The following is an 18367-nucleotide window of genomic DNA, read 5'->3' on the forward strand; positions in this document are numbered from 1 at the left end:
CCTTCCAGCCGCGACATGCCCAAAAGGACCACTCATCTCTCATGTGCCATCTGCCAGGCTTGTCGCAGGGCGTCACTGCTGGTGCTACCATTCTAACCATGATGATAATGATGACAGTCATAAATGCTCGCGAGCAAAATGCCACTTACCACTCGATAGTTGTGAACCCTAACTGTGGCCTATGCGCGAAACATGTGTGCGCCCCATAACGCAAACGAATTTACAGGAGGTATTCATGACATTTTCAAGCTCAGCTACACGAGCCATCGCAAGACCCCGGCATATCATCCGCAGAGCAACGGCTTGACAGAGCGACTCAACAAGACCATTGCTGACATGTTATCTATGTACATAGATGTCCAGCATAAGACCTGGGACCAGGTGCTATCGTACGTCACATTCGCATACAATACTACCGTCCAGGAAACTACGCGATTCACGCCTTTCCGTCTTCTCTATAAACGTGAGGTCCAGACCATGCTGGATGCGATGCTTCCACACAATTGCGACGCTTCTATCCCTCCTATCGCTGTGCAGCTTACCCAGTACACCGAAGAAGCACGGCAGTTAGCACATCTACACATTACGCACCAGCAGAGTACAGACGCATGCCGCTACAACGCTCGCCATCGACAAGTCGAATACCATCCAGGCGATCAAGTTTGTGTGTAGACTCCAGTTCGATGCAAGAGATCGTCAGAAAAACTGATCAGTCACCACTTCGAACCGTACAAAGTGCTGCGACGCGTGAGCATTGTAAACTACGAGGTAGTCCCTGACGGCGCCCTCTCGCCACGGTGGCGAAGGCACTCCGCCGAGATCGTGCACGTGGTGTGACTGAAGCCGTACTTCACGCAGTAGTGTGACTGCGCATGAACCTTATTGCTGTTTTTGTGTATGCCTGTATTTTCTGTTGGTTTGCCTCGACTTTGCCTTTGTACTTTCTGAGTATCAAAGTGATGCCCCCCCCCCTTATTTTTTTTTTTTTTTTCAGAGAGGGAATAATGACACTTGGCCACTAGGTACAACGAGCGCAAGCTATGGCTGCCCGATAGAATGGAAGACGATGTTTTCTCAGGCTAGTTGTTGTTTATTGAAGCAGCCATCTTGCCAGTTTTCGGTGGGTCTCCCCGCCGGCTCAGTTCTTCCGAGTTGAAGACCTTTTGTAATACGTGACAATATAGCCAATAATTCTATATATCTAATTTTGATATATGCGGCATCAACTGTGCTGGGATTGAAGTTAGGACTAGTTACGAAAACAGCACTGTTATCGTGCCTTCTTCATCTTGTGTATCCTGTCTAAATTTTCCACTGTTTTGTCCCTCTCATAAAGGTTAGCTTTGCAGGGCATCGACCCCACCATATCACTTGTTCTAGTTTTGCCATGACTTACTGTTTACTTTCATGTATGGCAGAAGCTCAAGGTTTCACAAATTGACACAGAACTTGGAATGATAAATGTTACTCCCTGTGATAAACATGTATTTAGCGCGTTGAGCAGGCGTGCATTAGAACAAGTTGTACACGACCTGTCATAAATGCCTTCTTATCTCCCTCGACCATGAATAAACAAAACCAAGTCTTGCATTGTTTGTCCTGGTAGTCCCCAATTTGAACTCAACACCTTTTCAGTACTCACTTGGAAAGAAGAGAGGGCCAGGTGGCCCGGCCTGTCCCCAGGGCAGATGGCCACAAGGGGTGAGAGAAGGAGCTGCAATTGGCTCTCCCGGTGGCTCTTGCTGATCTCAAGCTGGAGCCGTTCCAGGTACAATGATGGGCACGGAGGCTCCTGCTCACTGCAGCCCTGCATTACATGCATGTACACAGCTTACACCATGCCAGCACTAGTGTGATTTGCAGTGGACACAAGATCTGCTAAACTCGAACTGCCTAAGAAGCACTCTTCTGTTCAAGGGGCCCTGCAACATTTTTGCAAGTAGCCGCGAAATGGACTGACTAAAAGAGAGCCTATCACCTCACAAAGACATAACTGCAAAAACATTTAAAATCTATCCAGTACGAGCGGAATTATTAAGATTTGTCACACGCTGCAACTGCACTGTCTCTTCTCTCGTCCTGACGAAAGCACTAGAAGGTAAGCAGGAATGTTTCTCTTTTTTCTTCGAATATCCAGCTTTCCAGTGTAATCGCACATGCACGCGTGTGATAAGTGAAGTGCGCGTTTCGTGAAGTGCGCGAGTGCAACCAGTGTTCGGTTTAAAATGTGCGCGAGTGCACCGGCATAGGAAAGAAGACGACAACGACCGATGGTGTGGACGCGCGCTTTCGCGATGTATTCGGGGAGGAAGACGATGGGCAGACGAGGCGCGTGAAGTTCGGACCAATGAGAGGCCCCCACGCTGGTTTGGAAGAAGCCCGAACGAAGAACGGGGCAGACGTGGCCGAGACGCGACGGAGGCAAGCAGGCTACCAGGGCGCGGGGGTGGCGGCCGAGTTCCTGAGGCAAGGCTGCTGCGGGCTCCCACCTGGTCGGGCACCCGAGCATCATCTATCGTCTGGCGTTGGCCAGGCCGCTCGTCGTCTGGCGTTGGCCAGGCTGCTCGTCGTTTGGCGTTGGCCAGGCTTCTCACCATCTGGCTTTGGCCAGGCTCGTCCCGTTTCCAGGGCTACGTCCCAGCGTCGGAGGATGAACGCTGAGAGGTCACTGACCTTGGTGCGCCCGGAGCCATCTTCAACCACGAGCAACGCTTAGACCTCTCATCTACCTTGTCTGCACCCATCGCATCGACCCTCGCCGTCTACAAGAGTGCCGCGACCGAACGGTGACAGTCACTTTTGCTATTGCGGAACTTACGCATCCTTAGCATTTCGCGGTCATCAGGTTAATTTCTCCTCGAATTTGTGCGCTTTGTTTGTTTTTCCTCTTATTCCTTTCTCTTTATCTAGTTTATTGAAAATATATTTAGTTGTTTTTCTTGTGTGCATAAACGGTCTTGTGTTCTCTTTACCGATGTGGGTTTTCTCATCGGTTTGTATGCACAAGAACCTACAAGAGAGCTTGTGGGTTGACTAGCCTCGTGACAACGCGCCACATGCTTCTGCTGTGGTTTGAGTAACGACCAGTGCCACATGCTCAAATCAACCAAAAGATGATACAGTGGCTGTGACGAGTGATTTTTGAGCTTGTATTGTCACTTGTTTAGAGAAAAACAAAGCAGTTTCTTGCTGAATGAAAATTTATCATAAATTCCAGGCTGCTGTGCAATAATATTTGGCTCACATTTTCTCAAGAGCCTAAACTACCATTTCCAGTGCTTTATGATCTTGCTCAAAAAGTGTTGCACAGCCCCTTTAAAACAAACTTCCCCAGTTAACGACAACGCTGCAGATTTTGGAAAACGAAGATTGCAGTCTTAGCAGGGCTTTCAGGCAACCATGAAAATAAATAACGAAAAAAGAAACAAAGGAAGTGAGGAAAAAAAAGCCAAATGAAAACGACAATGAGAACAAAAACAAATCAAGTAGCTTTTTACTAGTGGTCCAGCCTGAAGAAAGTGGATAGGAGGGCAGCCTACCTTGTTTTTCTCATCTTCTTTTTTTCTCCTTTATTTTTCTGATGATGCCTCTAAAACACATATGCTGGCCCCAACCTGAGAACATGTATGCACTAGTAGTATCTTATTTCTTGAATTAACAAGGGTCAAATTAAAAAACTTTCACTGCATTCACCTAGAAGTTGTGGGGGTGCTGACAGCCCCCCCCTGTAAGGTTGTCTGCGCCGCATGGCGCACGTGTCTCGCCCCAAGGCTTTATTTTGGTGATGACCACCGCCGGGCGATAGATGGCGTTGTGTTCGCTTTGAGTACCACTGTTGGTAGAGTGGTAGCGCCGGCGGTGGCCCCTGGCGGAAGGCGGGCCTTGGTGACGGGCGAGCGTTGAGCGAGTCTCTTCTGCGTGTGGCGGCTGCCGCGAACGGTTGTCTGTCGCGTGGGCCCCCCCCCCCCGGTGCTCGGCACCGCGGGCTTCGCGCCGGGGTCCCACGTGGAAGGTCTGGCGTTGGCGACGCCGCCTTGGGTATGTGCTAGTGTGTTGGGTGTGTTAGTGTGTTTTTATCATGTTATTGTGTGTTTAGTGTGTCCCTGCGTTATGTTGTTTGTATGGTTTAGTGTTAATTGAAATTGTATCATTCGGCGGACGATATCGTCGTCTAAATTAGCTAATAAATGTATGTATGTTGTGTGCTTTGTACCGACCATGTCCACTGTGTCCGTTCACTCCGAGAGCGTGGCGTGGCGAGGCGCGCGTTCGCCTCGCCGAGACCCCCAATGGCGCACAACGTGGGGCTCTTGGAGAATCGGACGACAGTTTTTGCAGTTCGGTACAGGGATTTTGTTAGAGCCGGAGTAGAGTAGGCCTAGGGGGGGACTTCTTTGCTAGCGTCGGTGGTGTGCTTTGTTGAGAAGCGAGGAGGTTGGTTTTGTAACGTGTTTCAATTTGTCGGCAGGTTGACTTTCTATTTATTTTTTTTTGCTCGCAAGTGTTGTTATTTTTTGTTAGTTTTCAAAACGTTGTTGAATTAGGACAAGAGCCATGCGGTCCGCATCATGGGGTGAGCAAGGCCTAGAGCACGTGGTTTGTAGGCCAGGCCCGAAGCGAGTGAGTACGGAGGCCTCGTGGGTGGTCCGATTTTCTGTGAATAGCTTCTTCTATCTCTTTGGGCTCAGGGAGCCGGGCGTCGTTGCTGACTTGTATTGCGGCTCGACGCCGAGGCGTCGTGACACCGCCCGGGGCGGTGGACGCCCATCGCTCGGTAAGCTGCTGTGTGCGGCGAGCGATAGGGCCACCTCACAGAGTGGACGTCTCCTCGCGGCTGCCTCTTCTGCGCCTAGGCTGGGTGCTGGGTGGATGCCGGTTGTTGTCGAGCGACTCATTAGGCCTAAGGCTCTGCGCAGCCGCCTGTCGCACGTGGCACAACTAGGTGAATCGTGGCGTTGAGGTGTTGCGCTCTGCTTCCCTCACTTTTTTTTTATCTTGCGATGCAAGGGTTAGGAAAAGTGATTTTTGTTTTATTTTGATGGACGTCTCGGCCGCCACCGATGTATTAGCTAGCAGTACTGACCACCGTACCACGTGGCCGAAAAGCCTGAAGCTCCCTCCCCTGGGCCGCGCTCCTTTGTTTCTTTCGAGTTTTGTTTTTTGTTGCTGTATTCAGCGGGAGGGATGTCATCCACGGCCGGCTGTCCTGCACATCGTCAGCGTCGTTGGCCAGGAATGCGGTCGTGAGGTCGGGCGATGGAGATGCCTGGGACCTGCGCAACTGCCTGCAGTCCGGCGCCCTCGCGAGTGCTGGTCGCAACTGGAAGACGTGTCGGCGCTAGCGACGGATCGTCGCGTCGACGGCAACGTTGCTGTTGCGGGTCCGGTACTGAGGTGAAGTCTAGCCGGACAGTGCAGCAGTGTCATCCAGCGGCGGTGTCGTGGTGCAAGGACATTGTGGTCGTGCGATATTATTTTTTGTTAAAGCTTGTGTAGCTATTTTTTGATTTCGGGGTATGGTTTGATTTAAGGTTGGGGGAATGTGGGGGTGCTGACACCCCCCCCCCCCTGTAAGGTTGTCTGCGCCGCATGGCGCACGCGTCTCGCCCCAAGGCTTTATTTTGGTGATGACCACCGCCGGGCGATAGATGGCGTTGTGTTCGCTTTGAGTACCACTGTTGGTAGAGTGGTAGCGCCGACGGTGGCCCCTGGCGGAAGGCGGGCCTTGGTGGCGGGCGAGCGTTGAGCGAGTCTCTTCTGCGTGTGGCGGCTGCCGCGAACGGTTGTCTGTCGCGTGGGCCCCCCCCCGGTGCTCGGCACCGCGGGCTTCGCGCCGGGGTCCCACGTGGAAGGTCTGGCGTTGGCGACGCCGCCTTGGGTATGTGCTAGTGTGTTGGGTGTGTTAGTGTGTTTTTATCATGTTATTGTGTGTTTAGTGTGTCCATGCGTTATGTTGTTTGTATGGTTTAGTGTTAATTGAAATTGTATCATTCGGCGGACGATATCGTCGTCTAAATTAGCTAATAAATGTATGTATGTTGTGTACTTCGTACCGACCGCGTCTGCTGTGTCCGTTCACTCCAAGAGCGTGGCGTGGCGATGCGCTCATTCGCCTCGCCGAGACCCCCACAAAGTAAAAGCTGCCTTTCACTTTGTGAAGGTGACAGCATATGATCAAGGCATACCTAAATATTATCTTACAACCAGTAAGACTGGCTCACAGGAGAAAGTGTATTGCTGGGAGAATAAAATTCTCAATCTTTCGAGGAAAAATCGTGTCTGTCTCTATTTTTTTTTTACCCAATTATTAGCATAAGGAAGTACTACACTTCAATCGTAAAAATGTGGTAGTAGTATATACACGACACAACATGAGATGAATACTTCAGGTGTTGACATGCTTTGCCCGCCAGATACAGATTGTTTACGACGGTAGTACAAGCCACAGCTGCATCCGTGTGTGAGTCCCGGCAACATGGTAGCCTAGAGGGTTCGAGCACATTACAAAGGCGCACTTTTCTTTTTTCCTTTGCCCACAAAGTAGTGTTAGTGAAGTGGCCGTCAGTGGTGTTTCGAGCTGTTGTCAGTGTTTTGTAATGCTAGATGTATATGGTTATGAAATATTATGTAAAGAGGGGCTGTGTCAAGTTGACGCTTTGACAAGCAGATTTGTCTTCCTGAAGTCTAGAACAGAACTGATTTCTTTAGTGCTAGCATGTCTACGCTTGGTACCCTCTTCTCCATCCTAACAAAGGAAAAGGAGAAGGGGCAACATTAGATACGCAGGTGTGAGAGAGCGAGGGAGGAAGAGGAGGCTGTTACCGATTGTATGAGTAAAAAGAGAACAGGTATTCCATGAATAAAAATAAAAAAAAGAAAGGAAATGATGAGGAGGTAAATTAGAAGTGTGGCAGCTTGGGCTAATTGGTATGACATGACGATACTTATTACAAGGTGCACATATGTCGCTGAGTCCCAGTTATCAAACCGGTTATCAGAAGTTAACAATGGCAGGTTTGAGATTCCTAGATGGAGAGCTTAAATTACAGTGGTTTTCTTCGGGTATGAACTGTAGCGAATTAATTCCAGAGCCCCTTTAAAAACATTTATATCTGCTGGCTGGAGTGTATTGAACTTATGAATAAGGTACAACTCTGTATACCGTTTTGTGTATATGATTAAGAACTCACACACAAAAATGCCAGGAAAACCTATAGGGAATGTTGTTAATAACAAATTTATTGTAATGTGAAGAAACAAATGTGGACAAAAAGATAACTTGCTGCTAGAAGGAACCATGTTTGCTGTCACTGGTTCACCAGTGGCAAGTTATTTTTTTGTTTACTTTTTTCTTTCTTCACATTTCATTACATTTACTGCAAATAACCATAAGTCAGCAAAATAATTGGAGCTCACTCAGACACACTCCATAAATATACTTTTTGCTTAGAAATCACTAGGACCCCAGCTAATAAAAATTTTCCCGAAGCAAACTCACTCGGACTCAGCCTCGTGAATATTTTCCCTAACTGGATCTCACACTCACCCACATTTTCTCAAGCGGACTCACTCAGACTACGATTCACCAAAATATTGTGAGACTCGACGATATACTTCACGACCCACACATTCACTACACACTCCATACATCCTTTATTCTCCGCCCCACATATTTAACATGTCAGACTTCTCTCTCTGCACCCTCATCTTTCATCTACCGTATTACCCCATGCACACGCGCTTCCTCTTCACACTGTTAAACCGACATACGTGCCATCTCGTTGCTGTGCCATCAATCACACAAAGCCTTCGAGAGACCCCCAGCCAACACAAGCGCAATCTCTACTCCTTCTCATCTGTCACAACTCTCCGCCCCTACGATTCATGAATCTATGGCGGAAGAGAGGAGTAATGGTTCGTGGTACAGCACCAACAGATCAGCATGTTTGATGGTTCGACAACATCCTGTTGCTGGGTCACTGATTATGAAGTCATCTTCCCTAGCCTGCTTGACCACGCAAAAAGATCCATTCATCACAGTGCCAACTTGGCTGAAACATCCTTGGCCGCATTACTCAAGGTTTGAGTGTCCAAGAGCACAAGGTCACCTACTTCAATGGTTGTTGCCTGTCGACGGCGATCATGACTTCCGAGCCTGCCAGGCAGCTTCTTTCTGCTTGACAGCATACCTGAATTCTTCTCCATTGCACTGCCTCAGTCATGGAAGAGACATTTTACTTTTTGGAGCAGATTCTGGAGCGGAAAAAATGGTGCTTTTGAGCAGCCTCAACTGTTTCCGGAGCAGAAAAAATGCTTATTTGGAGCTGCTATTGGTGGTTTCGGAGCAGATGGCACAGTATTCCTACTTGAACTGGTATAGCGCATTACGGGGAAGAAGAAACGGCCGAGCAGACCGACACAAGAGCTATACCATAATGCGCTATACCAGTTCGATTTGATTGATTGATATGTGGGGTTTAACGTCCCAAAACCACTCTATGATTATGAGAGACGCCGTAGTGAAGGGCTCCGGAAATTTTGACCACCTGGGGTTCTTTAACGTACACCCAAATCTGAGCACACGGGCCTACAACATTTCTGCCTCCATCGGAAATGCAGCCGCCGCAGCCGGGATTCGAACCCGCGCCCTGCGGGTCAGCAGCCGAGTGCCTTAGCCACTAGACCACCGCGGCGGGGCGCGCTATACCAGTTCAAGTACGACGAACCAACTCGCCCAATCTTCAACACTCGTGGACAGTATTCCTAACAATTCCTGAAGTCTAAAACATCATTTAAGCATGTCATAAATATGAATACTTATTATTAACATATTGAATGTAGAATAACGATTGCAAGAAACAAATGACTAAGCACATGGATTGTCACTCAAAAATAAGTAAGACGAGCTACATATATTTAAAATGCGAGCACTTGTGGCATAAATAACATATAGGTGATAAAGCTCAGCACGAAATTATAAAACTAGGCACAATCACATGAAACTATCGCCAAAAAAGCAGTTTGAAATTGGTACGTGATCAAAGGAATATGTACTATTCACACGTTTAAAAGATAACCAGCATTAAAAATTTCTAAAAATCCATTTGCATAGAATGCCAGTTCTTGTGGCATAAATGACAAAGCTGATATACAGTCGAACACAGTTACATCAAGCCCACATATATAGAATTTTCAGCTATATCGAACTCATAAGTTATCCCCTTGAAGTTCCTTTGTTAAAGTATAGAAATTAGCACGTTTATATCGAACGGAATTTTTACCCGCCTTCGGATATATCAAACACTGCGCAAGCTGGAAGGTGTGCTTCGGCACTCGCTGTGCCCCGCGACCTCTGCGGCAGCGGGACTCCACGCAGGAGTTCGAAGGCACGCTTTGGCACTCGCACGCCCGGCGACCTCCGTGCGGCACGGTTGCGGAAATAAGCTCGCCGTCCGGCGTGAAATCACTCAGGTGACCGCTTCCTCGAATAATACCAGTGCATGGTCCGAATGCGGTCCGCCGCGCCGGGTGTGCGCCGATGCTTGCACGAAGAGCCACTGGGCGCTGGTGCAGGCTCGTCAGACCTCGACGCAAAGGCTTTCAGGTCTGCGATGTGGGCACGGCTGAGTTTTCCCGAAAGCGGGTCTTTCAGCAAGTACGCGAGTGGAGTCCAAGCTTTCTCCACTCGGTACTGACAAAGCCACTTTGGAGCAAGCGAAGCTGAGAAGCCCTTGCTCGCGTCGCTAAGAGCGTGGTTGCCCTTCAGGACGAGGTCACCTACCTTAAATAAAAGGTGTCGATGTTTTCAATCGTACTGGGTCTTTCGCTCGGCCCTGGCAGATGCCAAACTCTGCCTCGCTCTACTAAAGCTCGACAAAGCCTGTGCCGAAGTGTTGAAGCGTAAGCAGAACAGTCTGCCGGTTCTTCCTCGTCCCCGAGCTGGCATTGCATGACACTGGTCACCGGATTTGCCAACTCCCTTCCAAAATTAAGGAAGGCGGGAGAGAAACCAGTAGAGCGACTCTCGGAGGTTCGGATTGCAAACGCGAGTTCACTCAAATGGTCTGCCCAGTCCTTGTGACTTTCGGCAAAGGCCGCCAACATCGGTTTGAGCGTACGGTTGGTTCGCTCCGTCAAATGGGACTGGGAATGGTAGGGGGAAGTGGTGCAGTGATCTATTCCTAGGGAACGGCACGTATCACCAAACACCCGAGCGGTGAAATACAATGCGTTGTCCGTGATCAATCTTTTCGGAAAGCCGAACCGACAAAACACTTCCTGTAGCCTCTCTAGCACCGCTCGAGCGGTCACTTTCCGCAGTGGAAACAGCTCCACCCATTTGGAAAAATGATCAATATCTACCATCAGCTGTATGAACCCCTGCTTCCTCCTGGGGAACGGCCCCATAAGATCATAGGTGGCTACTTGCCATGGACGCTCACTGACAATCGGTTTCCACAAGCCGGGCGGCTTGCCACCCCTTGATTTCACCGCTTGACAGACGTGGCAGGAACGGCAATAGCGAAAAATGTCACGCTTCATGCCAAGCCGAGTCACAACCTTGCTCAGTTTCGCAAAAACTTTAGAGCCACTCAAGTGACCGGCCATAGGCTCTCGTTGTGAGAGGCTCGCAACAGAGCGCCACTCAGACTTTTGGGCACAACCACCTTAAACGGGTCCACTGACTCCTCATCGGTGGCTATGTATTTCAGCAGGAGTCCATCATGGTCCAGCAAGTATGTATCCGCGGGGGACCCAGCGACACACGCCGGTTCCCGTCTCCCTGCGCCCGCCGCACTACCAGCAGCGTCTTGGCGCTCCGTCTCCCTGAGACTGATTGATTTGTGAGGTTTAACGCCCCAAAACCACCATATGATTATGAGAGACGCCGTAGTGGAGGGCTCCGGAAATTTTGACCACCTGGGGTTCTTTAACGTGCACCCAAATCTGAGCACACGGGCCTACGACATTTCCGCCTCCATCGGAAATGCAGCCGCCACAGCCGGGATTTGAACCCGCGACCAGCTGGTCAGCAGCCGAGTACCTTAGCCACTAGACCACCGCGGCGGGGTGTCTCCCTGAGACCGTCGCTACACTCGCGACAAAACGGATCATCATACTGGGCCTTCAGCAACTCTTGTCTGCTGAAAGCGATTCCCATTCTCCCAAAGGGGAGCTTGGTATTGTTCCCACTTAGGACTGCAGCCATTGCCTCCGCTCGCGTTGGTGCCCTGGGTTCGCTTCTCTTTCGCTCTCCCTCTCGCCCGCTTCGCGGCGCCCTGCTTGCCTGACCCGTGGAAAGGGTTAGCTCGTCAGCGCACTCACCCTTTTCTCCACTCGGCGGCTACGCCACCGTTTTGCCCGCGCCGCTCGCTTGCCCAAAGGCACCGCTAGCGGTTGTCGCACCGGAATCCAGGCTCCTGGTAGACACTGGGGCACGAGATAGGGCGTCAGCTACCACGTTAGTGCTCCCCTTCCGATACTGCACTGAAAAGTCATAATGCAGTATTAGGAGAGCCCAGCGTGTTAGCCTGCCTACAGGCTCACGAAGCCGCATCAGCCAGCTAAGCGCGCTGTGATCTGTTTGCACCACAAATTTCGTCCTATTAAGGTAGACATCAAACTTCCGCAGAGCAAACACGATGGCGAGACACTCCCTCTCGGTCACGGAATAATTCCTTTCCGCGGGTATCAACGAGCGCCTGGCAAAGGCCAACAGCTGCAACACACCATCGTATTCCTGTAGGAGAACTGCTCCTAATCCCAGATCGCTTGCGTCAGTATGGACAACAAACAGTCTAGTCAGGTCGGGGAGCTAGAGCTGCGCCGTTTCCGCAATGGCGCTAGACAGATGGCAAAACGCCTCTTGCTGCTCAGGTCCCCATCACCACTCAGCTGACTTACCCAAGAGCTTGGTCAAGGGCGCCTGCACTTGGGCACAGGACGGAATGAACAACCGGTAAAAATTGGCCATTCCGAGAAAGCGGCGCAGGCCGCGTACGTCCTTGGCCGCGCGGGGAAATCGAGGATTGCTCAAAGTTTCTCCCGATCTGGCTCAATGGAGCCATCGCCCAGCGTGAAGCCAAGTAACTGAACTCGGGTTTGCGCTAGTTGGGCCTTTGCGGGATTTAACGTCATCCCGGCGCCTCTCATCCTCTCGAGCACATCGGCAATGTGGGCCAAGTGCTCTTCGAAGGTTCGTGAATAAATCACGATGTCGTCGAAATAGCACATGCAGTAAGACCACTTTGCTTCCCCGAGGACGCGGTCCATGAGTCTCTGAAAAGTCGCAGGAGCATTGCAAAGACCAAAGGGCATACGAGTGAACTCAAATAACCCTCTGTGGGACGTGAACGCGGTCTTGCAGCGGTCACGCTCATCCATCCGGACCTGTAGGTAACCTTTGGAGGCATCTAATGTGGTAAAATACCGCGCAGTGCCAAGGTTTCTTACAATGGAGCTAATTGTGGGGAGCGAATAGGCATCCTTACGAGTCACTCCGTTCAGACGGCGGTAGTCTACGCACAGGCGATGATTGCCATCAATCTTAGGCACCAACACAATTGGAGACGCCCATGCGCTGGACGAACGGCTAACAATGCCAGATGAGAGCATCTCGTCCAGCAAGCCGTCAATTACCTGCCTCTTGGCCTGGCTGACGGGCCTGGGGTTACACTTCAAAGGAAGCGCGTCGCCAGTTTCGATCGAATGGCTCAACAAATCGGTACAGCCGGGTTGATCGGTGAAGAGCTCATCGTATTCGCGTAACAATGCCGACAGACGAGCCTTCTGTGTATCATCCAATTGAGTCACACAGATGATCAAAGGATGCAAAGCTTCTTTGTGTCGTGCCGCTCGATCCCGATGGGGATTTTGAGCTGACGAGTGCATAGGGCAGGGGCCAGCCCCCGTTGTTTGCACGTGACACGGTTTCGACGCTTCTACTGCACAGGCAACAGAAAGCGCCGGTGGGCTGATGAACGGCTTTAGCTCGGAAAAAGGTCCGTCGCGATAGCCTCCATTCGCAATGTCCACTACGATGCCGGTTTTTAGGAGAAAGTCCCGACATAGAATCACAGGAACACTGAGCCCTGGAAGATGAACAAAACGGGCGCGTCTCATTCGGCCTCCCCATCTGACAGTCAAACTTGCGGCGCCTGCCGACTGGGCCACGCCTCTCGCGAGGGTAAATGTCTTTCGGCTGTCCCGCAAGCGCACCGAGCGCTTCTGCAAGTGGGACAACACCTGTTTGCCAAACAAACAACAAAGCGCTTGCGCCCGTGTGCAGCAACGCCAAGAATTTGCGACCGCCAATGGTGACCGAAATAAACGGAGCATGCGCACCAGCAAGACTGCTTGCCCGGTACGCAGAGGGGAGAAGCAAGGGTTCGGCCGCTCGTGCCTTCACGAACGGCCCGCGCTCCCGTTTCCCTGCCTCACAGAAGGCACAAACGCGGAGCACTCCCTCGCTATGTGCCCTCGTTGACGGCAGCGGAAGCAGCGCACTCCATCGCGGTCCCTTTTCCGAGACTGAGCAGCTTCGAGCTGCCGGTGTCGGTTCGCCGCGTGATCAAAGAAACCGTCCTGCGACCGTTACCACCGGTGATGCGCTGGGTCGGTTTTCGTCCCAGCTCGCGCGCGTCGAGTTGCGATGCAGCACCGGCTGCACGCCTCTTGTACGTGTAGGGATCTAAAGCTCGATCGCTTATCTCCCACGTGCGCCCACCTGTAGCGATAGCAGCAAAGACAGCTCCGTCGGGCTGTTGCGGCTGAGGAAGGGTCATGGCCCCTCCCCACATGCAGCGCGGTTCGAGGGCCTCGTTGGCTGGCGGTGGCGGGCGATAGGAATGCGCGGCGAGAATGTCGCCTTGGATGCGCTTTGCCTCGACGGCCAATTCCTCCAAATCACGGAAGCCACTGCCCCGCAGGTACGCCGAAAAAAAATCGAGTGTGCCTGCCTAATCACCCGTTCGACGCGCTCCTCGTTCGAGGCTCTGGGCTCAGCGATAGAAAAAAGGTCTTCCATCGCGCATACGTACTCCTGAAGCGACTCATCAGGAGCTTGTGTGCGGAGCTTGTGCTTGCGCCGCATCCTACTCTCGTAGTCAACGGGTAAGAATTCGCGCAGGAAGGCCGCGCGGAACTTATTGAGGGTTGCTGCTTGGTGACCGGAAAGCCGATGCCACCTGGGCACCGTGTCTGTCAATGCAGCCAGGACAACGCGTCCGAGCACTTCCTGGTCATCTAGACCCATGGCTCTCTGATAACGTGTGATTGAGTCCAGGTAATCTCTTGCACTCTGCAGATCACCATAACCGCTGTAGGTCGGAACGGCCAACATGACAGCGGGATGAGGGCGTTTCAGATTGGCCGAAAGCGTTTGGACTGTTCCCGTGAGTTCCTGAATCATTTGGGCGGCATTTCGCAGCATCGTCCGTGCGCGCGCTTCAAAGGAAGCTGTTGGTGCATTAGCGGCATGGGCGAGCGATAGGGAACTGTCTCCGAGCTCGATAAGCGGCACGGTTTCAAAATGGATACCGGCCGTCGCGACATTAGGGAGCACCTGTTGTTCACAGCTGACTCTTGGGGCAGCTTCACGTGAAATTGCTAGGCCGCTTGTGGCTAGCGGTACAGGCGCGTGCTCGAAATGAGCTTGGCTGCTAGGTTGCGTAACAGCCAGCGGGCAAAATTCGGCAATGGCTGAGGCCGCGGTGCCGATCTGCGTCCCGGAAGCTCCACTGAGAGCCGTTTCAGAGCGCTGTGACATGGAACTGCTATGCATTCCAAAGATAGCAGTGGCAATCCAATTTGCCCACGAGCACTGTTCGGGCTGGGCTATGGCCCCGGACCGAAAACACGCTACCTCTCTAGTGGGAGCTGATACGTAGCGCCTCGTGTCATCCCGACTGAGGCTTGTGACAAGTGAGGGTGAGCGATTGTGATGCTCAAGGGGGGCACTGGCCCTGTTCTCGAGCAAAGCGGTATCTGCTAAATGCATTAGCGAACAAAACTCACACGGTGCAGACATAACGCGGGTAAACACGGCGAGCCTGATTCGCAAAGGCTGGTCGACTCGGCTAAGACTAATCAAAGGCTTAATGAGCCTTTGATATCGCGTTGGGCGCCAGTATGGTGATCCCGCTACTAACTGCAGCAGATGATCACCGCGGGTTCACGCTTAGCGAGCCACAGGGCCGCGACTCCGTCACTTACTCGCGTGTAGCCCACCGCTCCGCGTGCTTATCTAATAAGGCGTTTAGCGCGCCGCGGAAAGACAGACAGTGTTCTAATACAAAATACACAACACTTTATTGCCTCTGGCGGCACCCCGAACAACAGTACGACGTCCGCTCCCAGGACGCGGGTAGCAAACGCACCCGCACGTGGACGTTCACAATAAGGGGCCAACCGAGAGCACGTCGCAGCTGGCAATGGCGAGCTTTGACATGCCGGTCGGGAAAAAGGTCCCTCGCGGCTATGCTGCGCACTCTGACGATGACCAATGGGCCTGGTCGCGAGTGTTAAGGCAAACCTCGTACGCGTAGGCCTACGGCAAGTGCGGCTCAGTGTGGTACGACCACTTCAAGTGCTAGGCGCCGCTGTGGGCTTAGCGTACGGTACTGAAGCTGCACTCAAGTAAACATGCCTGCCGAGGTGTCAAAAGCCACCCCAGCCAGGCTACAGTCCGGCGATTCCCAAAGAGGACGCGTATGAAAAAAACACGTGCTTACCCGGCGCCGACCATGGAGGAGAGAGTCAGCTCCCTCGTCGCGCACGTACCCCGTGCCGCCCGCACGTGGCGCCATCTATCGCCACGTGCCGTTAGCAGAGCATAAAAGCAAAAGGGTGTGGCCGTGTGGCGGAATGCCCGCGAAATGGTCGCAGGCGCGCCTCAGATCCCCACAGAGAGTTCGTTGAAATAAGCAATAGCCGTGCCTTTAACAATGTGTCGGCGTTCTCTACTGAAATTTGTCAATAAGAGTTCAGCGCATCCGTGAATAACAGTGATGATAGCCCTGGCAACAAAAAACCGCTAGTGAATGCGAGCTCCTTGATGTGTTCAGCGATGCCAGTACCGTTTTGTAAAATGTCACAGTGCACAGATAGGAAGGAACAACTTTGTGGCGGCAGCATGACATCGTCATCGGCAATACAGAAGCGAGGTGGCTGGTGTTCCTCATATGTGGCAGTCTCCGAACTTGTAGCAAACATTACGCTTCTATCACGGACGTCAATCACAGCCCCATATTCGCGCAAGAAATCCATTCCCAATATGAGCTGTTTACAGCACTCGTGAAGAATGACGAGGGTGGCAACAAAGGTGGAACCAGCAATGAAGAGTCGGGCCGTGCACTTTCCAACCGGTGTCATCAACTGACCTCCTACAGTTCTTTTATTGGGTCCGTGCCATGGCATCTTCACCTTCCTTAGTTTGTCGGCTAGCTGCAGTCTTATTATAGAAAAGTGGGAGCCGGCGTCCACAACAGCCGTCACTTGGTGGCCGTCAATGTGAACGTCGAGGTCAGCGCTAATAGCGTCGGTTACGTCGGCAGTTGTTCCATTTGTTGGATTAGTCGTTACTGTCGTCGTCTTCGGCATTGGTAGCTTCAACTGTCATATGTCTGCAATGGGGGCTGTTCGGAAGTTGGCAATTCCACCCCCCGAGGTCGCTGCGTCTAGTTTCCCCGTCACGGGCTAGGGAACCTGCCCGTGGTGACGTCGGCAAAACTGCGACAATTAAGTGAAGTGCCCCGTGCAGGAGATGGAGAATGTGACCCGGGCCTCATTGGACTCTGCGGCGGTGTGTTCATAGGAGTGTCGTTGTACGTGCGCCGATCGTCGTACGTAGGGTAATCATGGTAGCGAGGAAACATCGAGTACTGAGCGTCGCGATAACGGCAAACTCTGTAAACGTGCTCAGCTTCGCCACAATGAAAGCATACCGGTCGACAGTCAGCGGTACGCCACAAATCGGTTTTTCGATGCTGGTAGGTAAGCGGGGACCCACTATTGAACCACGTTGTGGGCTTCACATTTTGGCTAGACGGCATTCATCCTGTCGACGAGATTGGTGCGGTTGGGAAAGTCGTCGGCGCTGCGGCTGTGTTTGCAGGGTTGGTAGTGGTTCAGTCATTGGAATCCGCTGTGTCAAAGGCGCGACGGGGCGTCGGACTGCATCAGCATAAGTCAAATGTCATTGCACATCATCATAGCCGGGTGAAGAGAGAGCCTGACAGACCTCAACCCGGACAACATCAGCGACAAAGGACGATGCCGGCGTCGGTTCGGTTGTTGGAGTTAAACCAAGCTACCAAAGCTACTCCCTCAAAATCTCCCGGATGACTGCCGGCAGAGGCCTGTCGTTGTCACAGAGGCTCACCGCAGTCGTAACGGGACTACTCGCTCGAAAGTTGGCCGGGTTCTGCTGGCCAACTTTTCCCGTTCAATAGCTGTGGCTTCTTTCGTGAACTCAGCTACTGTGGTTGGTGGATTTCTCACTAGCCCAGCAAACAGTTGCTCCTTCACGCCTCGCATTAGATACCGCAGCTTCCTGTTTTCCGGCATCTCGGCATCTGCCCTGCTGAAAAGACGGATCATGTCCTCGGCGAACATAGCAACGCTCTCATTTGGTTTTTGAATTCGAGCTTCCAAGAGACTTTGCGCATTCTCCTTTCCGTCGACACTAGTAAAGGTGTCAATCAGCTGGTTGCAGAAGTCGTCCCACGTAGCCATTCTTCTTTCCCTGTTGATGTACCACGTCTGGGCGTTATCTTTAAGGTAGAAGTACACATTCGCGAGCTTGTCTTCTAGGGTGGCCCACTAGTTGTACTTCGCGCAGCGTTCGAACTGATCCAGCCAGTCTTGTGCGTCTTCATAGGTCTAACCGTGAAAGCAGTGAGGAATCATGAGATTCTGGAGTGTCATGTGCGATGAAGCTGCAGTAGTCATGGTGGCTGAAGGTGGCAAGCGATTGCTTAGACTTTCTGGCAAGTGATTGAGCTCGGGAGCCAGGCATCGCTGACAGCGACTGAAACGGTGGACTGGTGTGTCGACGGGTGATAGCGATTCCGGGCTCAAATATCGGGTCCGCGAAGGGGTGCCAAGCACGAAAGCTACCCAGCGCCTCCACCAGTGTGACTACGCGGGATTAACGAGCACACAAAGCGCCTCAAACAAATATGCTTTATCGATCGCAGGAAAAAGACTGCAACGACTTCTTCGTCTTTTTTACTCAGTCAAGGACATTCCCGCTGCTTCATTCTCACCAAGACTGGCACGTACGCGCGGCAATGTAACTGAACAACGATACCGCCATATGAACATCACTCTCATTGTGTTGCGGCGTTCGAGTTTAATAGCATGGCTT

The 18367-nt window shown here is 51.9% G+C and overlaps 1 protein-coding gene across 5 annotated transcripts in view; it reads right to left on the reverse strand.

Moving 5' to 3' along the window:
- The window catches only part of tweek (transmembrane protein KIAA1109 homolog tweek), a 1194469-nt gene that overhangs the window by 1021979 nt on the left and 154123 nt on the right, over nt 1-18367 (reverse strand). For all 5 annotated transcript variants that reach the window (XM_075882507.1, XM_075882492.1, XM_075882501.1 and 2 more), the window contains exon 10: nt 1643-1807. In XM_075882507.1, coding sequence (XP_075738622.1) covers nt 1643-1807 — 165 coding nt within the window. The remainder of the gene's footprint in view (nt 1-1642; nt 1808-18367) is intronic.

This window comes from Rhipicephalus microplus, chromosome 2 (genome assembly GCF_043290135.1).
Source record: "Rhipicephalus microplus isolate Deutch F79 chromosome 2, USDA_Rmic, whole genome shotgun sequence".
NCBI lineage: Eukaryota > Metazoa > Arthropoda > Arachnida > Ixodida > Ixodidae > Rhipicephalus > Rhipicephalus microplus.